This window comes from Megalops cyprinoides, chromosome 25 (assembly GCF_013368585.1).
Source record: "Megalops cyprinoides isolate fMegCyp1 chromosome 25, fMegCyp1.pri, whole genome shotgun sequence".
In the NCBI taxonomy this organism is placed as follows: domain Eukaryota; kingdom Metazoa; phylum Chordata; class Actinopteri; order Elopiformes; family Megalopidae; genus Megalops; species Megalops cyprinoides.
The window spans coordinates 16,355,619-16,381,473 of NC_050607.1; the positions used below are offsets into that span (position 1 = coordinate 16,355,619).

Here is a 25,855-nt window from a genome sequence, read left to right on the forward strand (position 1 = left end):
CACATTGTTTGGGAACAATCTTTTAAGTTGAAATGCCATACATTTTTTGTAGTTGCACCATAACGTAACTACAGCGGAGAAATGTTGAACCCCCGAGACTTTGTCTCGCTTTTTAATTTGGCGCTGTGCAACTTGCAGTTATCTACCTGGTTCTCCCTAACCGTCCCCTCCGGCTTTCCGTAGGGGCGGGTATTAGCCTGGATTGTGCCTGGAGCGCTAAGTATATACAGCCGTTCTGCGGATTTTTTTTGTCTTTTAAGGAATATGAAGGAAGGTAGCGTGCACGCATCACAGGAGCTAAGTTATCTACAAGATGTACAGGGTGACATATGCAGATGGTTTCTGTTTGATTGAGCGGGCAGCTCGCGGTCGCGCGGTTAGCCTGTGGGGCTACAAGTCCGACTCGGGCGTGTCGGGCGCGTCGGCCATCAGGTAGCCGATGCCGTAGCGGCCGTTGGGGGCGGTGTCGCCGTCGCCGGCGCCGCTCTGCTTGCGGTAGATGCTGCCGCCGGGCATCGGGGAGGGCGCCTCGCTGGGTGACTTGCCCCGGATCAGGCTGGCGTCGTCGTCGTCAGCGTCGTCCGGGCTCACCACCTCCTTGATGATGCGGCCTTTCCGGTAGGAGACTGCCGAGAGCCCGCCGGCGCCCTCGTCCAGGAGGTTGAGGAAGCGCAGCGCGAAGACCACGGGTACAGGGAGGATTGCCATGACGACAAGGGAGATGCACATGGCCAGGCCCCAGCCGGGGTAGCTCAGAGATTTCTCCTGAGCCTGCAATACAAAGGGGACAGAGAGAGTTAGGGGCTTTTACGCTCCTCAAACAGCCAATCAACATCAGCTAAGACAGCTCTCTGAGCACCGATTGGTAGTTCAATAGGTGTATCATGTAACACTCCTACCCTTTAGGGATTTTAATTCATTTGCAGATACACGGTGGAGGAAATGTAGCATAGTGGTAAGGAGCAGAGTTCATAATTGAAAGGCTGCTGGTTCAATTCCCTGCTGGGGCACTGCTGCTGTACCCTTGGGCAAGGTACTTAACCCAGAATTGCCTCACTAAATATCCAGCTGTATAAATTGGATACGTGTAAAATTGTAACCTCAGTCACTCTGGATAAGCATGTCTGCTAAATGACAATAATGTTATGTAATGTAAAATAATAAAACGTAAAAGACTGCTTGAGAGGGAGGGTGACTGAACATGCCAAGGGCACATCAAGTCAGAGGCCCTCACAATGCAGGCTTGTGGATGCTTGGCACATCCATTCATACACAGTCCCTGGCTTTTATCTACTCACAAAACCACCAGCCAGTTCTAATACTTGACTTTTTGGAAAGCTTTTCAGGCTGAGGGGGGATATCTGTAAAGCCATGCTGTTGTGATAGAACAAACATTTGACGTTTCCAAAAAACGCAGCCCTTATCGTCACATACCAGGTCCTGTATCCAGGCGCTGTAGCTAGGGGGCGTCATTCCCAGCTGAATGGCGCTGGCCGCCAGTAGGACCAGCAGCACCAGGGGCGTGATGTACTTCCACATGTAGTAGTAGAACCGGAAAGGCGAGAACCCCAGCATGTCTTTCAGATCCTCGAAGAACCTGTCGAGAGGGAAGACAAGGCTTCATTATGGGATGGCTTGCTCTCAGAACTGCCAGCGCATGAGGGAAATGTTGTGACGGCATAGCGCCGGTCACAGAATCGCGCACGCGTTCGGGCCGTCGCTCGGCAACCGCCTCTTATCTCACTTCCATGACGCGGATGAACGTTAAAATTTGATGAGCCATCCGAATTTCCTGAAAAACATTTAGTCTTCCGTTGCATGCCTGTGCAAAAACATTCCAATGACCTTAACCTCAGAGCCCTGAGGTACATCTTAGCTCCAATTTAAGCGGACGTCACATAAATACGATGACATCAGATGAGCCACCCATCACACAACACCTCAAGGTCATGTAGAGATTTTCGTTGAAAAATGACTATTTACAATAAATAATAATACAATATTTGCACTCAGAATTTTTCAAATACATGTAAATGGAGCTTAAAATGAATTAAATTTTAAGTACAGAAAAAGTCAGTGAACATTTGAAAATGAACCACAGGTATTTAGTATATATAAGTTTTAACTGGCCATACTAAGCACATAATAAGTCAATGACCCTTCCCTGAGTGGAAATGAATCGTTCCTTCTTTATTCTAGGGTTTTACTATATTACTACCGACAGGTAAATGCTTAGCAGATTCAGCCCAAGTTTCACTGGGCTTACTGCCAGTACATACTTGTCAGTGCCGTAGACCCAGGCCACCGCGATGTTCTCCAGGATCACCACGATCAGCAGCGGCAGGGTGGCAGAGTAGTCGTCGAACATGGCTACGAAGTAGTTCCCGGAGCGCTGGACGAAGATCAGGCCGATGCCAAAGGCCAGGCAACAGCACCCCACTGTGGCCAGGAGTAGCAAGGTAAAAGCACATCAATGATATATACTTACTGTATACGTGACATGCCTGTTTATTTTTGTGTTTAAGTGACCATAGACTCGACAATAACCACCTGAATACAGTCCTGCTATTGAGCTTTCCTCATTCACTCGGTAACTCACTCTCCCGTTCATTCACTTATTCACTCATTCACTCACGAGTGGCTCCTACAGAAACGTTCCGCCAAAGCAAAAAGGTGATGAGACGGAACAGTCCCCATTTATCGGAACTGTACGGGTCTAAACAAAGGCAAAAATGTGCAGAGGGAACCGAAAATAGGACAGCGCCCGTTATGTAATCGCTGTTATGGCGGGATCCGCCGCGTCTGCAGCTGTGACCCAGATTTCGGCTAACCGCACGGCGCCAAACGGCAGAGAACGCCACAGCCGCGTCTAACAAACACTACGGTCCTGAGCTGTTCTCTCTCTGTTCCGTACGGCACATGCCTTCCCTGCTCCCTGCTGCGGTTTGGTGTGAATTCTTTCACAAGGAAGGCCTGCTGTATTTCTGGACATGGCAATCACCGTTTACACATCCGTACGGATCATAGCTGAAGTTTGAGTCCTTACGGACAGAGCTGGAGGGTCATAATCCCACAGGTCAGCCGCTAAAACCCTAACAGCTGGTATGTCATCCGGATTAAATTTGATAACATCAAATCAGATTAATTATTGCCTCAAAGGACTAAATGACTAATGAGTGGCTCTGTGGCTGGGTATGATAACAAGAACATGTGATGCAGTGGTCACATTCCAAATGCTAGTCTTAAATTAACGACTTCAATGGGACTACATTACATTACATTACAGTCATGTATCCAGAGAGACTTACGTAGGTTAGTTTTTATGTTACTCTGCTCCTGTGTTACTGCGTGTCCACACTGCAATAATTTGTAAAACAGCTGCAGATATCCATAGCCTGCACTCATGTATACTTTGACTCATGGTCATTGTGCAATTGCTCTTCATATAAACATCATTCATTTTCCCATGTATGTGTTCTGCAGTACTGCTGTTGTTTTTTGTATCGCTGCTGTTGTCTGGTATTCGTTGTTGTCACCTTGACGTTTTACGAAAGCACTACGAGAGACACCGGAACCAGAGTCAAATTCCTTGTATGTGTAGAAGCACACTTGGCAAGTAAAGTCTGATTCTGATTCTGATTCCCCATTTATACTAGGGCTGTGTGTGGCGCGAATTTTGCCGTGGGCACGCCCACCTGTGAGGAACTCCTTGCGCACTTTGAAGGTGTCCACGAGGGGCGTGATGATTCCCTCGATGGTGCCAAACATGCTGCCCAGGCCCAGGTTGACCAGCATGAGGAAGAACATGACCGACCAGAAGGGAGAGGCCGGAAAGTGGGTCATGGCCTCTGTGAAGGCGATGAAGGCCAAGCCTGTCCCCTGGACCGCCTGTAGAAGGACAATAAGGCTCACTCACTCATTCACTCACCCACAATGTGTATTTGTCGCCCCCTGGTGGAACTACAATGTCACGTGCTACACTGCCCTGTAATGCCAAACGTTTGATGTCAATGAGGTCAAACTGGATTAATCCATATTAAGGTTTGGAAAAATGGATGTTTCTGCCAACATCACCCGCCTCTCATTCTCAGTAACGGTCTATGCCTTTTTAGAAACGAAGGTCAATATTGATGTTCCCTTAAACTGCCTGTCCACAAAATGTTGTGCAAACACTATTCTTCACACTGGAAAAAATTTAGCATTGCAGCGATATTGCATATAAGCCCATGTGCAAAACATGAACAAATTGTCCCTGGTTTCTATATTCAGTGCCGCATCTTCCTTTAGTTTCATCAATTGTCAATTATTCATGCGGTTTGAAGCCAGAGCAAAGTGATTTGTGCTCCAAGGCAAACACACTAAAAATAGATATTCTCCAGCAAAGAGAATGGATGTTAAACCCATGCGTGGAGTTTAATAACAACAGAAAGCCTGTGTGTGGGGAAAATGCTTATTTCAATTTCTTTAAAAAAAAAAAAGATGAGATTGCAATTGATCTGGAGGTGCAGCTCTTGCAAACAAAGAGACCAAATAAAGTGGAAAAATCACCACCCAGAAATGATTTTTTTGTTCACAACAAAGTCAATTCAAGTAAACACTATAATAAGAAAAAAAAAGTAATTTTTTGTTTGGTAAAGTGAGTTACTTTGATCAAAATGTGAGTTGGAATGATACATCATGTATACTAACAAATAAACAAATAATAACACACATCTTTTCTGACAGCTGTAATGTGGGTGAGAAGGTTCTAGATCCTTTGGTACCTTGTTCAGTTCATCCTCGATATTGCAGGGGTCCAGGCCGAGGCGGGGATAGTCGTCCTCCTTCACCCTGCGGATGATGTCCGTCATCTGCTGGTAGTCCTCCGGAGTCACGTGACTGAAGTTGATGTGCTGGGGGATAAGGTCGCGGCTGATCTCAGTGCCCAGGAATCCCACAATCCTCTTGGTGTTTCTGGACCGTGACAGAGAAACATTAATGCATAAACATTCCTTTCTTTTACAATTCAAGTACTGGTGTAAATTTGTTTAATGTATGGAATTAACACAATCTAATGAACACTGAATGCTGTTTCAGGGAGAACAATGACCAATTCTGTGTTCTGTCAAACCTTTTTTTTTTACAGTTTTCTACACAAGGTGGTGTTCAAATTTAACTCCAGCCACACTGAGCAGAATTAAACTGATTTTTATTTTGTTAAATCAACAAATGCTGAACAATGCTCTGAATATTTATACATCATTGTCAAGTAACAACACTGAATTTAAATATTATTTGGAAATCTGCTGTATTTATGTCATTCTAACATCTGTCCTCCCACAAACAAAACAAATCAGTATTAATGTTCAGGTAATGTTGCGAAAACATTCAGAGTTAACAGCACGCAAGGGTATCTCTTTGGTAAACAGCGGAAGACATTTAATAGCAAGCTTTCAAGTGAGACTAGGGCTTAGGACTACAGATAAGAATATTTTTGAAAATATAACCGACAGTGATGGAAGTACAATAAGGGGTTACACATGGTGCTCATCCTGTGTTTCTGGGGGGGACACTTACAGCGCGACACACTTGGCGTTCATGATGTTGGCCTTGAAGCCGAGCACGGCAAACACCACCAGCGTGGCCAGCACCGAGGTGAAGAAGTTGATGAAGGAGACCAGCACGGCGTCGAAGTGGCAGTTGTTGTCGCGCTTGTTGTAGCTGGAGAAGGCGATGACGCCGCCGAAGCCCAGACCCAGGGCGAAGAACACCTGCGTGGCCGCCTCCCGCCACACCTTGGCCTCCAGCATGATCTCCAGCTGCCCACGGAAAAGCACAGCAAAAAAGAGAGATCAGCACAAAACTCTATATGGAATTATAACCAGAAGGGGTTGCTGGTTTGAATCCTGCATGGGGCTGAGAGGGAGAAACTTCACCCCAGGATTTATGCGTAGCATTTGTGTATATCTCTTCATATTTTTATCTATATGAACATCTGGTGAAGAGGTAAGGAAGAGGTTAGACGAGATTCAGGTAATATGTATGTGCTGACAGAAAGCAAATACAGAAAAGAATAATAAAAAGGTTAAGACAGTTTTCCAGTCTCCCTGCTGTTTTCACGTCTATACATATGTATCTGTATAAACAGGTAACATGTAAATATCTATGTGTGCCACATAACCTAATAATGTAATTACAGGAAAATTCTACATATATTCCAACTGCTGTACAGATACAATCTAAAGACATTAGGTTCTGATGAATTTCAGGCCTCTGCTTAGGGCTGCCGACCTATTTGTCTCATCTGCTGGAAGTCTGTGCAGACATTTACAAAGTCCAAGGAGATCTAATTGGCTACTGCCCCATGCCTACGACTCCACAGAGAGAGTGCCACGATATCAGTGTGACATCCTGTGACATTTATATGGCCCTACAGGTCACCGAAAGTGTCGCTGGAGCCTCCGTTTATCTTACCACGCCCGCGCTCGTTGCCACTTCTCCTAAACGCGACAAGCTTTTTCGCTTCCTTTTTTAAAAAGGAAAAAGTTAATTAGCCACAGCCCCCCCTGCGGACGCGCACAAACTGCACGCAATGGCTTTGATGTCTATACCCGCTTTCGTCATTTAGAAACACACCAGCTGCGTATTCCACTCCCTTCTGTGAATCTGTAATATGCCTTATATAACGGGCAATCCTTCTCGCGGAATCCGCAGAGCACGCCGGGGTAATTAATTTGTTGCTGGAACTGGCAGCAGGGGGGGGGGGAGGGGAAAGCAGGGGGGGTTGAACGGTGGCCTTTCCCCTCTGAGAGCGGAGAGCCGCCTCGCGCTGCCGGCTACCTGCACACCTGGGGATCCCTGCGCTCCCAGAGAGGCCCTTTGGTGCGTCACACGATTGCTCAGCTCGCGCGGCTTCCTCTTTACCCGTTAGCCAATCACGCGGCTGCTCGTTTCTCTGAAGATGCTCAGGTCGAGAGCTTCGTTTGAGGGTACAACCCAGGATTTCACTGTGTTCAGGATATGAACAGACAAACTTCTGGTTGCAAGTCAGCTTTCCTAAATGCTCAGCCACCACGTCGTCCCATGAACACAAGAACTGCCAAGAAAATGGGAAGTGACGCAAAGCAGTCAAATTCAATGGACGAACATCCAAATGTCTGCCTATAACTCAGGTATTGCAAATGTGGGTGCGACTGCAACTACCACAACAAAAAAGTCTTCACTGCACTTAAGCCTGTTTTATAAATGTATCTTTTTCCAGTTCTTTTACAACATTTTTCCTTTTTTGTTCAAATGTGTTGCATAGAATTAAGGCAAATGAACACTGCAGTTTTCTTTTTTCCAGTTCTTTCATAAGAATATTTCGTTAATTTTCAGTTAATCGTTTTGCTTAAATGTGTGGCTCAGAGTGAAAGCACAAGCACATTCATTGCAGACAGAATAAAATCAGGCCAGACTTCAGGCTAAGTAGACCTTTACTACGGTTTCTGTGTAGCTGTACTAGGTTAGCCCTTGCGTGGTGTTTGGTCATGTCCCCTGTGACGTGAAAGGAGTGACGCCGGCCGCTGCTTACCTTGGGGGTGAACATGTGACGGATGCCGTCAACGGATCCGGTCAGGAGCAGGGCCCTCACCAGGAAACAGATGAGAACCACGTAGGGGAACAGGGAGCTGAAGTACATCACCTGCACGGAGCCAAAAATAAGCAAAGCATAGTAACCAATGAGAAAGCTCGGACTAAGCGCAAAAATAAGCACAACACAATAACCAATGAGAAATTATTTCAGACTAAGTGGAAAAAAATATGAACTGCATGGTAACCAATGAGAAAGATTTCAGACTAAGTGCAAAAATAAGCACAATACAATAACCAAAGAGAAAGATTTCAGACAATGCACAAAAAAAGCACAACACAATAACCAAGGAGAAAAATTACAGACTTAGTCCAAAAAACTACAACACAATCAGACGAGACGAGATATTTCAGAGACTTGGTTCAGAAAAACGCATAACACAATCAGAATCAAGAAAGATTTCTGATTTACCACAAAAATAAGCACAAACACAATCAGGAACAAGAAAAATTTCAGACTTAGCTCAGAAATAAGCACAGCACAATCACCAACAAGAAAGATTTCAGAGACTTAGCTCGGATATAAGCACAACACAATCACTGACAAACAAAATTTCAGAGACTTGGCTCAATAGTAAGCACAACACAATCACAGATGAGAAAGATTTCAGAGATTTATCCCAGAAGTAAGCAAAACACATCCAGCAACAAAAAATAATTCAAAAACTTATCCAAGAAATAAGCATAACACAATCAAAGACTAGAAAGATTTAAAGACTTAAATCAGAAATAAGCACCTCACAATCACAGATGAGAAATACTTCAGAGACTTAGCCCAGAAATAAACACAACACATTTACAGAAAGCAAGATTTCAAAGATTTAGCCTAGAAATAAGCACAACACAATCACAGATGAGAAATACTTCAGAGACTTAGCCCAGAAAAAAACACAACACGTTCACAGAAAGCAAGATTTCAAAGATTTAGCCTAGAAATAAGCACAACACAATCACAGATGACAAAGATTTCAGGGACTCAGTAATGATGTGCTGTGTGTTTGGGGCTGTGCCCTCAGCCTGGATGGCCGTCACACAAGATTTCACACCTCTCCTGGTAATGAGGCCGCTTGGAACCGGCACCTTATTCTAGTCTAGACCACAGCAGCAGTGCCACACCCTGCTGGTGTGAACATGTAGCGTACTGGTTTCAAGCTCAGCACCTCAACACCTCAACTTTCAACTGGCCACCATGCTCCAAATTTTTTGCGACCTCCGCATAAAGAGCCCCGAATGATGAAATTTAATGAGGCGCAAAAGCGCAAGAGGGCTTTTTACTTTTGCGGTTGCCACGGCAACGCTCGTTAGTGCTCGCAAATGAACATTTTGGAAGAGGCACTACCCACAATTTGACTAACGACAATATATAAATAAATAACGACACAAAACACACATTAAGGAGAATTTAATTTTGACTCTGACAGCGGTGCATTCAAATCAAACAAGCAAGGCAAATGCCTACCGTCGAATGCAGCTCACTCACTCATTTATGAATAATGTGATATTAATGATGACAGACACAGAGATATAAAAATCTAGTCGACAGCAACCTATGGCAAGGGCTCCAGATGAATTAGTGCTTTCAAATATTAAGGAGCTGAATTTTTAGAGGGGGACCGGTTATATAGTCAAAATAATACATATTACAGGGGAGCAGTGTGGTATGGTAAGGAGCAGGGCTCATAAGGTTGCTGGTTCGATTCCCTGCCGCTGTACCCTTGGGCAAGGTACTTAACCCACAACTGCCTCAGTAAATATGCAGCTGCAGGAATAAAACTGTAGCCGACATGTATGTAAGATGCTCTGGATAAAAGTGTCTGCTAAATGACAAAAATGTAATGTAAAATAATGTAAATTCTTCACCACAAAAACTTCACCACAGATTTCAAATGAATGTTGAGGCTAGAAGTGTTAAAGCCAGGGAATGTCTCTGCCCAGAAAGTGCTCGTTTCCTGAATGAGGGACTCGCCATGCACCATGCCTACCCCACAGTTAAGGACTCCTCGGGTGTAATTACACGAGAATGCACATTACACTCCACACAACAGCATGGGGTCTCATCTAAAAGCTCTGCTTCTGGTTTAATTGTCCCACACATCTGGAGACGGACCCGTCCCACGGTGGGAGGGGCTCTTTTTGGCACGGGCGCATTTGGGGTGTTAGTCACCGGCGGCCCTCCCCCCCCCGGCCCACACGCGTGGAACGCGCCTCTGGGTCTTAAACACAGCCCCTCCTGGTTTGAGGATTACACAGCGGTGTCTGGCTACGTTTTGCAAGCGGTGTCGACACGCCTTCTCCGGTCACGTGGCGATGACTAACAGGGCGAAGACTTCGTAATGCTTGAGGGTCCAGCACTAGACTGCCATGTTCTGTTACAGACAGAAGGGCAGGTCTTCATAAGCATTACAGAAGAAAAGGGTGGCGCAGCTCTTGGAAAGACTACTAACACATTGTATCTAGGTCCCCATATCAGCCCACTCCACGTAAAACTGCACACTGACTTTCAAAATGTCACAACCCAGGAATAGCTTCTTTACAATCTAGCCGCTAAGAGTCCTAGTTTATTTTGTTCCAATTCAACACATGCGGCAGAAAGCAATTCCATAAATAGGTTTGCATTTGGACTCTGCTTCTATTCATAAAACACAAAAGCAAACTGACAATAAAGGAGTCAGCCTGCCCAAATTCGCGAGGTCACCTGTCTTTGTCCTGTGTTCGTGGCCCAGTGGAAATAGCATTTGTGGAAGGGCTTTATTTATAAAGACACGAGGTTGTTCTGTGTAGTGTCTATGGGACTCGAGGTCCACACTCGGATGCCCCCAGGCTATCCTGACCAGGCTCCAGGAGGCCAAACACGTGCGCTTTCGAACTAATCAAATCAGAAGTTTGACGTAGCCGTACGTCAATCCGACTGTGTGTTATCAGAGCCCCAGCTGCCAAGGTCACCTTCCCAGCTTTCAGGGATACTGCCTTTCAGAAAAGATGCCGTGCCCGGTAAATGTGGCAGATTTAAGCGCTCTGTGTAAGAATACGTTCTCACACCAGGCTCCTTGTGATCCATAACATCTGTTGGCAATCACAACACTCATTCATCAACAGCCAAGGATTTTCTACTACCCGGCACAACAACAAGCTATTTTGTAAAATATAAAGCCAATGAGGTGCTGATAGATTCAGATTGAGTAACATATACAGGGTTGCCAAGAGATATAATCATTTATCTTTGCACTGACATAAACCAGACATGGCTGAAGAAGCTGACAGAACATTACTCAGTTCTTCTTACTGATTTCATTTGAAGCTTCTGAAATGATATTTGCTGTACAATAAAACTGGTATGGTGTGAAGCCTCACTTTGGTGTTGAATACTAAAAAGAGTATGTGCCAGAGAGCAGTTGTAAAATAAACACATGCTTCTAACAACTGTTCACTACTTCTTGGCAGAATGCAAAAAGCTGTCTGTGAAGGAGAGAGACATATGCATCACAATATTAGTAAAACTGAACTATATGCTGAGAATCTGACAGCTATCCATCACAAAGTACTGCACCCCACAGCAGCTCTAGTTCATGAGGTAACCTCCATTCCAGCCCCTCATTTGAGCATTTAGCTGAGGTGACTGTTTACCTCAGATATCTGGACAGGAAATCACCTCACCCACTGTTCCGAGTGTAAATCGATAAAGTGCCCTTCTCTGGATAAACATCTCCGTGTTCCCGATGAACAACAGACATGTGTACCTTCTGTGAGGAGCCAGAGCGCTCTCTGTCTGCCAACAGAGACAGAATGGGCCCATGAGAGGTGATATAGGTGCAAGGCAAGCTGGACATAGCCTCGGAAAAGGATCAAAGCAGGCTGTGTGTGGGCTCAGTGCAAACTCAATGAAATCTAAGTGTGCAGGGTCAGAGCAGGCTGAACACTATGTCAGCTCAATACCTCAGCTCAATGCAGGCAGGGTATATGCACAATGAAGCCTTGGTGTAGGCTCTCTGTAAGCTCTGAGTAAGCTCAGTGTGGGCTCACAGTAGGCTCACTATAGTCTCGGTGTAAGCCCGAGGGGTGTTCTTCCTTATCGGGTGTCAGCTGACTCACACCACCCCAGTCACAATTACTAGACCCGCACAAACAGGGCTGCTGGCTGTTCATTCTGCTGAATGAGGAATGCAGAAACTGACACGAAAAAATAACAACAAAAAACAACTACTCTGCCCTGAGGAGGAAATTTTTCAAATCACAAATCTACTAAAATGTTGAATGGACAGTTCATGCTGCTTTCATTTCTAGCAACAAAGTCCCCAGCACTGAAGGCTTCCCTGGAGTCATTGGATAAATTTAAAATACCAGTGACAACATTAAGTTTGTTGATTAGATATAAAGTACTCTTGGGCTTGTTTAAAAGCTCAAATAAATTCAGTTACGTTGCATATTTTGTACATATTTACTTGGACACAATTGTTTCAGACACATTCAAAAGTACTTATTTGCAATGTGCATAACTTAGGTTATTCATTTTGAAACCTACAGCTATAATAGAGCAAAAACACGCAGGCATAAGACACTTTAACGAGCCATTGATTTCATTCAAAATGAATTGCCTTTCGCTGATGTAGAAAGTAACACCTTGGCTTTTAAAATTGTCGGAAATTTGTCACTTCAGTTACACAATCTGGAAGCGGTATGACTCATCAAACATTGTACCAGCAAATACGTTATTTCGTGAAGAAAGCAATGACGGAACACAGCAATTAAAAAGGTGGAAAAGATTTTAAAAATTAGACTCTCCCATCTATGCACAAATGTATAAGAGGTTTTAAGAGAAGCCTCTTAAGAACGTTTGGTGCAGATACACCTCATCCAAGCTCCCCTAATCAGCAGCTTGTATTCCTGTCGATTTTAACACCAACCCACAGACACCATCAACCCCATTAAGAGAGCTGTTCGATTCAGCGAACTGAGACTGGGGAAGCCCCCCCAGGCAAGGGAAAGCCCCATTAGTGACATCACAGACAAGCGAGGCGATTGTCTAGACAAGACTTCACAATACAGCCGCACTTCATAGATGATGCAACAACGGCAGGCCATTGCTGCAGCAGCAACCTGTAGACACGAAGCGAAGCGATTGGTCAACCGTGGCTGGGCGGAGATCCTTTCCCGTTGCCTGGGGGCAGCAGTAAACAGCTGTTTCCTGGATTTGACGAGCGCATGCCACTCTAAACCAAAGGAGGGGCTGCCCAGCAGAGAGATGGAGGCCACAAACGAGCTGCCCAGAGAAGGACCAGAACAGACACACACAACATGTGGCAGCATGCAGACATCTCCTGCACCAGACATGCAGATTCTAGCTTAAGGGACACTAATCCTACTGGTCTAGCAGTTCATATTACAATCATCTTTTAACAACTGGATTTAATAAGCACTTCAGCTCCAACACAGGTTTTCAGCTGAAAGTGAGAGTGAATCCTAGGTAAACTATTTAGCTAGGCATACAAAGTACACTGCCTTCCTGAGTGAAGTGTAAATTCTGACCATGTCCAACCAAACTCTTGCCCTGGGTTTTTTTTTCTCCCCAGCACTGCCAGCCTGTGTGACTGACAGCTAGGGGCCGAGGGCATGGGACACGCTTGTAGAACAGGAAGCCGGAGCACCGACTCTGTGTCAGTGTCTGGGGTGCCTGCAGCTGTGACACCGCAGTGGTGAGACCCCTTGGGAAAACAGGCCGCACTTCAAAGCCCAAAACCACATCCGCACACCGGGAGATCAAAAACGGCAGCGAAAGATCCCTCTGTCCCCCTGCATTCTCTGCTCTTCCTCTCTCCCACACGACAGCTGCTACGCGTTCAAAAGACAGCAGAACAACTGTTACCATAGGAGCCTGCCTGGAATGAAGCTGAGCAGAAAAGATACCTTGCAGAGACAAATTCATATCGGGTTGACATGGAGAGGTCATTAAAATGCACTCAATGAGCTGGTCTGTGAGCTGGTATAACCCAGCAAAAGTGTTGTGTTGACCATTCAAAGCAGTTATACATGAACTTCTTCCAGAAAACTTCCCAAAAAACTCTCCATTTTGTCAAAGACGCATGTTCAATTACAATTTCATAAAATACAAATTTTCCGCTAACAGCAGAAATAACAATAGTTATTTGTCGGTGAACAGTTCTCGGTTCCCTATAAGCACAAAGCTCAAAGTGAGCCTGGAAGCATTTTCAGCATGTGTGAGACAGAATGGTGATAAACAGCCCCACCTGTTTACATTTTGCTGCAACAATTTGATATTAAATGAATGAATTCCATCCAGTTCCCGAACGGCCAGCAAGATCTGGTTTGTGCAAGCTGCAGTTCTGTATCCAGTCTTTTGATATATTCTTTTTTTTATTCTTTTATTCTTTTTATTATATTTATTACATTATCTTTTTATATTTATTATCCTGTGTGTTTGTGTGTGTGTACATGCGTGAAATGTTACTGTACCATCTCAGGGGCTGCACAGCAAATTTTGTTGTACAACAACAATATGTGCAACGACAATAAAATCATTTTAATTCTAATTCTAATTCTAAAGTGTGCAGAGCTGAGCCATGTGAAGGGGTCTGCAGGTGGATCGAGGAGTACTGATGTATCTCTGTGGTAGTCATGTATAAGCTGGCAAATGATGTACCAAATGTCAAACCAAGATGGGTGATCACGCAGTGGAAAGAGAGTCAAGCAACAACAGCGAGAGCAGTATGAACAACACCATCGACTATGAGATGTACAAACTGCCCACCGGAATCCCTGTCATTTATAATAATGTTGGACCATGTTACATTGCAAAGGTAGCAAAACATGATGAGGTGTCAAAACCCAGCAATTCACAGGAATTCTTTGGACCGTAACCTCGAATCTCTCGACCTTAAACGGACCTCTCTTTCATGATCCTTCATTAACAATTTTGCTGTCATCTGATATCTGAAAATTCTGAAGGACTTCGCTGAATAGCAGTGCCTTAACTATGATCGTATCGAGGCCGGCTAATACTTACCTCATGATATGATTTGTAGACAGCTAAAATAACTGCTTATGACAACCGCTTACTGGAATCCCAGGTAGGCAGAGATATCAGTGGCCTATGCAGTAATCCATTTGAGCGGTAGTCTTCCTAATGTTGGCTAAGCTTAGTCAAGTGCAACATCACATGAAGCGGACAAGCTCATAATCCGAATGCTTAAGGTTTTTTTTTTAAGAAATTATAGGTCAGAGAAACCTCTTGTGTTAATGTACGGAACAGAAAAAGCGAGACTTATCTCTGATCATGGTATGGTAATGCCTTTAGCTATGTGCATTTTCCCGTGCGATGCTGTCTCCTGTATTGCTGTGCAAGCAGCCCTCCTCTGATGTGACCTCGTTTTCGCAAACCGATTCACACATCCTTGGCAAGAAACAGACAGTCAGACATAATCCCCATCCTCCTCTCTTCCACATCCAGGTCTGTGAATGAAGGATTAGCGAGTGAGTGAGTGAGTGTGTGTGTGCGTGTGTGTGTGTCACACTTTTTTCATAATCTCTCTCACGCACCTGCGGGGAGCTGGGAAATTTCATCTCATTAAGCCTCAAAGAAAGCGCTCTTGGTGGGGAAACTTCTGACTCCTGACTGATGTGCCGCAGCCTGTTGGCACGGGTCTGCTGATTGCGTCGACGTGAACCCTGTGAGCCTGTAAAGCTGAAAGGAACTGGCCCTGCTTTCGCTCAGGCACATGAGTGCGACCGTGAGCACTGCTAAGTGTCCCCCTGCTAGGCTCACCTGTGGTCTTACCATGCCCTGAAAAACTCAGCGGAAAATATGGGTGGGGCTCCCCTAAGCTCCCACCAATAAGGTGACACTCTGGGCTGGTGCAGCTGCTTGGATTCTGATCTCCTGAGGGGTTGCAGGTTCTTCTCACAGGTGAGGCACAGCTAGTACACTCTTGAGGTAGTTAATCAGAGTGCCTGTGGTAAGCATCTTGACACATTAATGGATGATGAGTAAAATGTGAGCTATAACTGTACACCTCTCTGGGAGAGGGTCCTTTTCAATCAAATCAATAGTAACACTCAGCCAAATTAAGAGGGCGGTTTGGTTGTGTCCTGCTCTGACCGGAGGGGCCGCTCACCTTTCCTGAGGACTGGATCCCTTTGATCATGGCCAGGCAGACCAGCGTCCAGGCAGCCAGCAGGCAGACGGTCATCTTCCAGTTGAGGCCCCCGCTCTCGGAGATGGAGTCGGAGATGTCCAGGGCCTCCCTGTACCAGTAGAAGGTGGTGGCCGAGCTCTTCTCGCACTCTGGCTCCACATCTGCATTACAGCACAGCACATTACGTTACATTACACCATGTTACACATAGCAGACACTCTGGAGCAACTTACATAGCTTACAGTTCTTACATGTTATCTATTTTTACAGCTGGATATTTACTGAGGTGATTTGGGTTAAGTGTCCCTTGCTAAGCAGTGCCCCATAGTGGAATCGAACCAGTAACTCCTGGGTCATGAGCCCTGCTCCAGGGCAAGAAAATTAACCATTTTATTGAAATCAAGCATTGGAATTACCAATGGTTGTTAAATGAAATTGAAATTCATCAAAATTAGCCATTTTACATTCGGGGGTCTCATATGGAAATGCCTAATGTCTTAAATACTGCATAAGACATACTGTAGTGGCACTCATAATTCATTAAGCACTCATTGAGCAACACTCCTAATTATTCATAAACATTCACACCCCCAGTTCACCTCTGATGGCTAAGATCAGAAAGCCCTAAATACACTGATGACAAAGCCAATAACATCAGCAGTGACAATGACATTACGCCGACAAGCATCCGTCAGCAGCCTTACATGTGGTCGTTTTGTTCTTGACCAGCGGGCACTCGTGCCAGGGCAGCGGGTGCTGGAAGGACTGGGAGAAGTAGAAGAGGCTCCAGCCGATGATGACGTTGTAGTAGAGGGCCACGAAGAAGCACACCTGCGGGAGCAGACGGCAACGCATCAGCGCATGCCCTGCGGCGGTGCGCAGGTGCGGCGGCGGCAGCCGGGAGCCGCCGCCGGCGCGGGCAGAACCGCCGGGCACGATCCCGCCAGCTGGACTCCGCCCGGGCCGCCGGCGTCTGTGGGACACCTGTTCCTCGCCGCCTTCCAGCTCAAACAGAGCTGCGGTCCAGCTGAGGTTTAAACCCCGACGCTGTTAGGATCGCTCGCCGCGGTTTCATCCATAAACACAAACACGCACGCTTCTTCTTTCAGCCTTTAGCAATCACGGCGCTTCTTGATCTTTCCTCGAGACCGGGATTTGCATATATGTAAATTATCCGTGGACTTACACACAAAAGGACGCAGAGTGTTTTGTTTACAGTGCAGGGGAGGGGAGGGAGGGACGGACCTATCAGGGGTGATTGCATTTACTTAAACAGAGGCTGGAAATAGCATAAAAGACCAAACGGGCTGCAAACAGCTATCTGCGTGACACAAGACAGAGGCAATCATGCAGGAACAAAGGGCGATCTGTTTGACATGAAAAGGAAAGGCCTGGCCTGCTTGATTAGCTAGCTTTGTATTTATGAACGCTGCTACCTGCTTCATCTCTGATTCAGATCTACACCAGAAACAGTTCTGCTCATATCAGCAGAACAGAACCATTAAGGAGGCATTACATATACCACCGACACTTGCACAGAAAGATAAAAATACTGCCAAATAATAAAATGCAATTTTATGTGTGTTTGTTAACCAAGAGTGTGTGATGAGTCCCCGGTGCTGAGTGGTTAATTTAATTTCTTCTTGATATCTTTTTTTCCACAATAATATCCTCAATCAAAGTGACTCCTATAAAGTGACTCCTGCAATGAGGCCCTTTACTCATTGGGATTCCGGTAATGTGGCCTCTCACTCACAGTGACTCCTGTAATGTGGCATCTCACTCAGAGTGACTCCTGTAATGTGGCCCTCACTCACAGCGACTCCTGTAATGTGGTCCCTGACTCACAGTGACCCCTGTAATGTGGTCCCTGACTCACAGTGACCCCTGTAATGTGGCCCCCATCTCCAGTGACCCCTGTAATGTGGCCCCCACTCACATTGACTCCTGTAATGTAGCCCCTCAACCCCAGTGACTCCTGTAATGTGGCCCCTGACTCACCACACAGCTGGCGAAGCCGATGCCGCCCAGGCGAGGGCTGATGTAGTTCCACACCCCGATGCTGCCCCGCCGAATCCGCTGGCCCACGGCCAGCTCCAGAAAGAACAGCGGGATCCCAATCAGCACCAGCAGGACCAGGTAGGGCACCAGGTACGCTCCTGCCCAAAGCAAAGTCACATGACATCACATCACCTGCCTCAAGGTCACACGCAGGGTCTTGACACAGGGAAAGAGATTCACATTGTCATGTTATTAACCCAATTAACCCTTTCTTGTTTTAAGAACGAAAGTGATATCATTGTGACTGCCACTGTTAAGAATGGGAGCTCTCTCTTGTGTGATGATCATTCACACATCAACAATATTTCACTGGCAGAATGCATAAGCTTTCACATGCTGGGCACTGAAAATATATGACAACAAATGGTCAGAATGGCCATTTTGTTTTGGTCAGACCAGGAAAACACAGTCTAAGGCCAGTCCTTCTCCCTCACGGTTCATTTAACATAATTAAAAATTTGTGTCTCTCTTGTTTACACTGACCATTTTTTACAGTTTTCTCAAATGCATCAACCCACCCCTGCAAAAGGCAAGATATTCCCCCGCCAACATGCAAAGGCATATTAAGTACCCGCCATGCAATCATTTGAGATGACGTCTAAACAAAACAGAAAACGCCTCCTACAAGGATGTAACAAGGCATAGCTTTCCGCCGACACTCTTTCGAAAAGGCTCTTGTGCAAGTTTAGTCAAGCAGTAACTGGTTCACCCGGGAGGGGTCAAAGTTCATTTAACCGCCTGGCGTGTTTTAATTAGATCAAACCCGACGCTAACATCTACAACAGCAATTAACTGTCGATTATATCACGCGAGACGCTTTGTGTTGCTAGGTTATATTAAGTGCTGAGGAGAACCAAACGCTTGTGTCAGCGCAAGTTTGTAATTACCCTGATCACAGGCACCCCACTGCAACTTTCTGACAACGTGACCTTTGTTGGCTCCGTTTCTCTGCCCCGTTCGGTTTTTACTAGTCCCGGTGTTAAAAGCCTGAATTAATATCGAATGGCACAGTTTGCTAGCAGCAAAATTCCTAATAATCCTTATGCCATGGCACGCAAAACAGAGCACTGAGGCAGGAAACTTCTAAAAACGGAAACTTCAAGTCGTGTGCAGACTGCACCCTGGGTACAGTACGTGTAGTATCCCATGGTGCCTGAGGCTATGCTAAGCTTAGGTGTAATGTGACGTTGTTAAAAAACACGGACAGGGCTGACATTATTGAAATTACACTGCTCAGCCCGGGTCCACATGAGAAACAGAGATTGCTTTTAAAAGGCTCCTGAGGAAACGAGGAGACAGCTCTGAAATTACCAGCTGAAAACCACCCACCGTTTTTCAGGGGCACTCCTTCATTTTAAAATGCCTTTCTTAAAAGGAGGCTATTGTGTAAACAGGGTGGCGTTAAAAGGGGAGTTCCTCAAGGCGGGGAGCGCTTGTTGGAGACCGTTGGGAAGAGCTCGTGACCCCCCCCCGTAGCTGTGCACGGTGGGGGCTTGGGGGTGGTCTTTGAGCTGGGGGGGGGGCACACGGGACCCCACACCGTGGGACGATGGCCCTCACAGGGACCTCCCGAGCCTCCTCCCACGGTCGGCGGAACAGCAGGTCCCTTCCCACCCCTCCGTGGCCAACGCAGACCCAACAAGGCGTGGGCGATTTACGCTCGTCCGCCCGCAACAAAACCAGGGTGTTTCCACCTGTGGCGATGAACACGGTGCTCAGTCACCCGTGGCATCGGAAATCAGCCTGGCATCCTTAACTCCATCCACCTGCCCGGCTTCATTCCTTGCGGTGAAGAAGAGACGATAACGTCTCGTACTTCTTCACTGTGCCAGCGTGGGAGGCTAGTGTGCATTCCAGCTGCACGGGTACATTCCTTTCTACGGTTTCACCACGGCTGGTTTTTCTTGTCCCATCCAAGCCAAAACTACTCCTCTTCTGTATTACTTGCTGTGTTCGTACCACACTAGTACTGTATTAATGATATGTTATTATAATGTTTAATGCACAACAATAATGACTTTAACATGTAATATTTAATGTAAGTCCGGCATAAGAACACTTCTTTCTCATCATTATACTCTCAGTTGTTAGCCAATTTTGAATTGTCTGACGGATGCTACCAACACAAGATTCCATCTTTTTAAGAATGCTACAGTGCCAGTCAAAGGTTTGAACATACCTGAATAAGATAATGGCAAACATGCAATCAAAGACATTTTGAACTGAAGACTTACGCTTGAATGCTTGAATTTTTTCTTCGACACATATAAATGGTGAAGTTGATGCCTACATATGGCATTTAAAAAAAAATTTTAATAAATATTTTTGAGCTATTTTGAAGAATCTAAAATAAAAGATATTTTTGACCACTATGTTGGTCACTGCATAATTCCATTTGTGTTGTTTCGTAGTTTTGACATCTTTACTATTATTCTAAAATTGGGGAAATGGCAAAAATAAAGAAAGAGAAGTGTTTCCAAACTTATGACTGGTACTGTACATCAAGCGTATTACACAGAAAAAAGGGTGCGGTGCACCTAACCCAGTCAGCTGCTTTGCAGTGAGCTGTTTGGCAGCACGTGGCAGGTGCGTGTTGTGACTGGAGCTCTGCACAGACAGAGGAAAGACACAACACAAGCCAGGCCATCTGAGAGCTGTCCTTAATTCGATTACAGCACAGCCCAACAGGCAGCAGGTGTCACTTAAACCTACCTGGAAAAAGTGACCGGGACATGGTGTGAGTGCGGGTGACGCTGTGGCCAGAGAGGTGCAGGAGCCCGCGGGCTTCAGAGGACACACGCACACACACACACACACACACTCTCTCTCTCTCTTTCACACACACACACACACACACACACACACACACACACACACACACACACACACACTCTCTCTCTTTCACACACACACACACACACACACACACACACACACACACACTCTCTCTCTCTTTCACACACACACACACACACACTCTCTCTCTCTCTCACACACACACACACACACTCTCTCTCTCTCACACACACATGCACACACACACACTTGCACACACACACACACACACAAACACCACACACACACACAGAAATGCATATGCACACATGTGCACAAACATGCACATGCACAACACATGAACACACACACGCACACACACACACATCCACTTTCACTGATAAAACCAACCTACTCATAAAACACATATTATTCTACTACCTTTTGTGTGACTCCCCAGTTTGTTAAATATAGTCTCTTTTATAATGAAAGAATATTAGGTGAACTACATCAGCTTTTTTCATTCTTATACGCAGTATAAAGAGAAATTAAATGAGTCATCTCTGGTAGGCTGCACAATGCCTTCTGAACACTACCAGACAATGGAAATCCTGCACAATAACAAGAAAACAAATACATTATCACAACTACTCTCAGCCTCACCCCAGAAAACCTCACACAGGATAGGACAGCAGTTTCTATCATAGGAAAAACAAGGAAACTGAGCAGGGTGATCAGTTGTTAAATTGTGCTACGGGGGGAGGTGACACAGACCGTACTCTGAGCGTGTGCGACACTCCACCGATTCTCTTGAAAATGTCTGCGTTTGGCAGGTGACAAAATGACAAGCGTGCCCTCATTTGAGAGAAGCCAATCCTGACTCCACCGGAGAAACTGGTAACTTCAAACAGGCCTAATCCTCAGCGTCCCAATCAAATTACAAGGGAGACTCTGTGTTTCATTAACTCAGTAATGAACAACACTTAGGCCTAACTGCTGGTTCTGAGGATAATTACAGTACAGAGGGCACGCTCCCCCTCATGCATTCAATCAACACATGTCCTTAACTTTGACTTACAAACAAATGCTTTTCCTTTTTTGCAATAGGAACACAGTTTTTCTCACTCGGTTAGGGGACCGCTAAACTTGCGACACCGCGCTTCTGAGGGGAGAAACAGCTGCGTTCGAGTCAAAATTATGGAAGACTGAATGGCGGGGTTAGCGGAGGAACAGACAACTCCTCCATGGGAAAGCCGCGACTCTCGCGAACCTGTGGGAAACGGAGTCAAACAGCCACTCCGAGTCTTCGGGGTGCGCGTTTTTCCGTCAATACAAGCTATCTCCCATTTGCCGCTAAATAAACACATAGTTTGTGTCCCGCTGACTTCTCAAAGCGCACGCATGCCTTCCCAGAATGCACCTGACTGAACAACCACAAGAATTTTAATCTGCGGGGGGGGGGGGGGGGGGGGAGCCTCTAAATTCCTTCTGTAGCCCCCACAATGAAGAGTTTTAGCATTAACTACCATTTCACATTGATTTTTTTTTTCCAAATCCAGGCTCGGCCTCTCCCATAATGGAGCAGGGAGTTGGACTAGCTCTAGTTCATTGAAAAGGGTGCTCCGCTTCAGGGAAGCACCATGTAATAGGGGCTGACACGGGACTCAGGGGTAAGGATAAGCAGGACAGGGGGGGCAAGGACTGTTTGGGAGAGGAAGACTTACCCCCGCCATTTTTCTGACAGAGATAGGGGAACCTCCACACGTTGCCTAGGCCCACAGAGAAGCCGACCTGGGCCAGGATGTACTGGAGCTTGCTGTTCCACGCCGGCCGCTCCTCCTCAGAGTCCGATCCCTCCTCGATGTCCCGGTCCTTGTCCTCGCGGACATCGTTGACGATCAGCGAGCTCTTCTTGAACGAGTCGTCGCAGGTGTCCTCGTTGGAAAGAAGATCTTTGACAGACTCCGTGACGTCATCGTCAAGCTCTCTCTTGACGACCTTGCCGTTTTTGGGCATTGGATTACTAAACGGCAGCAAAGGGCGAAAATGTCTCTCTGTTTTTTTTTTTTGGGGGGGGGGTGGGAGAGGGGAAAAGTTTGTGACAGGCCCAGTTGACAGTCTACAGCAGGCAGGCAATGCAGTCAGACACCTGCGTAGCAAAAAGTCAGTTTGGTGTGTGAAATGGAGAGATGTGACGATACGTTTATCTCCTCATTATTACAACAGATCTGTAAAACAAGAGGAGAGAATAAGACCCTCACATTTTGCGACACCCTCATTCATTTCAGATACGAATCTAATGTTATATCATTTAACTCAGCACTGCCAGCATGAACATACACGTATTAGTGCTGCTTTTAGAAATCAAACAGGAGCAGCTGATAACAAGCAAATTGGGGAGGTGGAGATGTCTACTCTAGACTGATTATTACCCTGAATCTGATTTTCATAATAATAATTCTGTAAATTCATGTTTCCCATTGGTGGCGGGGGATGGAAAAAAGCACCTCTATAATCTGACTGTCATGAAGCTAGGCAGTCAAAAAAGAGCATGTCTCAGAGAGTGTGATAAACACATATACACAACAGTGTCACTGGGAGCTGGTGGTCTTCTTATCAACGTGGCCTGAAACCCTTCAAGCAGAACATCACAATAAACAAAGGCGCAGAAAAGGTCAAGAGGCCCTCTGGTGCCCAGGGAGATAAAATACCCGATAAAACTGCCTGCGGACACGGGGATCTGGCTAATCTCTCCAACAAATGTGTTTCTGCATCATGTATCTTTTTCAAAGAGATACAGGCCTGTTTTCCAATGCTCCATTACTATCAGTTCTCAGATCCTAATGGAAATTATATATTTGTACAGACGATATATGTTTGCGGCTGTTTTATGGTATACTGCAGGCTTCTGTAAACTGTTGGAATAAAGCAGGTGCTTCTTTGTGGCTAGTTGTGGCATGAGCCGTCAGCCTTGCCAACGGATTTATTTGCTTTAGATTTTGAACGGAACCGTATTCCTTTGTCGCTTGGGTGGAAACCGCCAAAAATGGCTTTATGCACCAGGCGTGTGTGTGCGTGTGTGTGTGTGTGTGTGTGCCAGCTTGGCAGCGACTGCCAACTGAGGATTCTCCAGCTCAACAGCCCCACCCCGATCTGTGACACAGGACCTTTTTTAGCGTCTCCATTCGGAGACTACGAAAAGCCGCAGGGTGCACAGCGCAGCTCAATGAGTAATTTCTGGACATGAGGCGCTCATTGAGGACCGAAATCGGGACCGCAAGCACCTTTTACATACAACACTCATTTCCTTGCGTTCTGTGAAATGACTAAGCGTTCAGCACCCTTAACCGCAATCAAATAAGCGCACACTGAATATACGAACATGCGACATTAAAGGAAAGGGCTTCTTCGCTGGTATAAGATGTACCACTCGTTTCACGAAAACTCCCTCCCCACACTCGAGCGTTTTATTGTCCGTGGGCTACTGGGCACACTTAGAAAGCCAAAGGTCTCAATTCCGTGTGGTTGATTTCAGATAAAAACGCCTCCGCTTCTTTGAGCGTGCCCATCGCAGTGTCAGCAGCATCTCTACGGCTGTGGAAGAAACCGCTTCCGGTGTGCATTTAACTGGTAGAGTATACATTACAAGCAGTCACATGCAGCACCACGATCTAATGTTTTATTCATCCGACGTGGAGGACCTGTTCCGTCAACAATGATTCTGCGTTATGGCTGGCGCGTTGCTTTAAGAGGGTACATAAATCAACATTTCCCCACCCGCAGCAATTAAGCGAAACGTAACGTTATTTTATTAACCTGTTACCCAAACTGAAACGACTGCGATCATTGACTCGATATATTAAGTTACAATGTATCAACATGTAACTAGCAGTAACTAACCTCGTGATCCTTATTTGGTTACTTTAACCTTGCTGAAAGGTACTGCGTTTCTTACGCTTAAAAGTATAATTCAATCAACCTGGAGAAGTTGTGTTCATCGTGCAAATTCTTCCAACTATTTTAATAATTGAACCCCTGCGCAATGCGCGATCCTACACCTTTCCGAGGCTCATTTGCATACGAACCCAAACACACGGTTCCATCCGCGCTGACATTGCTCGGAAAAAAAAACCCGAGGAAAAAACCCGCGAGTGGTATTTTCCGCCGTAAATTGTTACGGTACCAACATGACCCACTGACGAAAAGACATCAAACAAGTACACTGTCTTTTTCACCCCCCTTAAAAAGACAAGATTAATGTTGCGATAAAGCATAATACAACCGACCGACCCTCTTTCACCTACGCGGCTTAAGTGATTATTAGATTTGTCTTTTATGCCTGCAAGATTAAGCCTCGTTTAAGATGCGCCTGTCGCATGGCTGCTGCCTCCTGCAAAGTTGAACATATTACGGCAATGAATGCAAATTTCGGCAGAAGAAATGCTAATACACCACACAAAACGCCATTACAGACAAGGGGACCAATTCACATAATTGCAGGCCACTGTCTATAAGTGACAAAGACCGCGACTGTAATGCGTGGTTATTAAAAGCCGCTGTACAACACAGTCACAGATTTTTTTTTTGTTCCAATATACATTTGTACGCATTGCCTTTGAATTAATTTAAAATACATTCATTTGTGGACGACTACATTATTAAAAATAAAGGAATGGACGCATCTATATGTATTTTGATATTCAAATAAGTATATCATTTAGGCCACAGAATGAATATAAAACCATTTCCCCGCCCAGTCTTCCGTACATGCATGTGCGGTGTTTCATCATACCCTCTACATCCTTACTGTAGCGTCACCAAATTCGTGGAAAAAATATATATCCATACAAGTATTACATACCAGCAGACAGTATATGGTTGAAGCTTGCAGTCTTGGTCAATAAACGTGTTCCTCTTCCAAAATGAAGTATTTTAAGGTATCAAAATGCGGCAAAAGCACATGTACACGTCTGATACCATCATTTGAGGCACTGAATCAGTTTCGCCGGTGCTATGCGAAGCAGCAATGTATTGGGTTTGGCAACAGAGAGGACATTTTGCCGCATGGCAGGGGTGACAAGTCGTCAGGATTGTACACCCACAATTAATTCAAAACGATTTTTCTTAATACGCTGACTGTTTTAGGTTTTACACTAAATATCACCACAAGAAATACAAACTCGTGTCAAAATAGCATCCCTTTTATCATTCTTTGTGGGTTTGCTGTGCTCGTAACACCCCTATGCGGTTTGGTCTATTCC

At 45.6% G+C, this 25,855-nt stretch overlaps 1 protein-coding gene across 1 annotated transcript; it reads right to left on the reverse strand.

The window, feature by feature from the left end:
• On the reverse strand, window positions 1–25,494 carry LOC118771848 (sodium-dependent neutral amino acid transporter B(0)AT2-like). Its single transcript, XM_036519961.1, has 12 exons — window positions 25,456–25,494; window positions 22,319–22,743; window positions 17,760–17,917; window positions 16,463–16,589; window positions 15,738–15,919; window positions 7,553–7,663; window positions 5,557–5,798; window positions 4,764–4,953; window positions 3,696–3,888; window positions 2,280–2,439; window positions 1,435–1,597; window positions 1–771 (listed from the first exon to the last, which is right to left on the reverse strand). Exons 2-12 carry the CDS (start codon window positions 22,608–22,610, stop codon window positions 391–393), a joined length of 2,199 nt encoding a protein of 732 aa, XP_036375854.1. The 5' UTR covers window positions 22,611–22,743; window positions 25,456–25,494; the 3' UTR covers window positions 1–390.
• Between the last annotated feature and the right edge of the window lie 361 nt (window positions 25,495–25,855).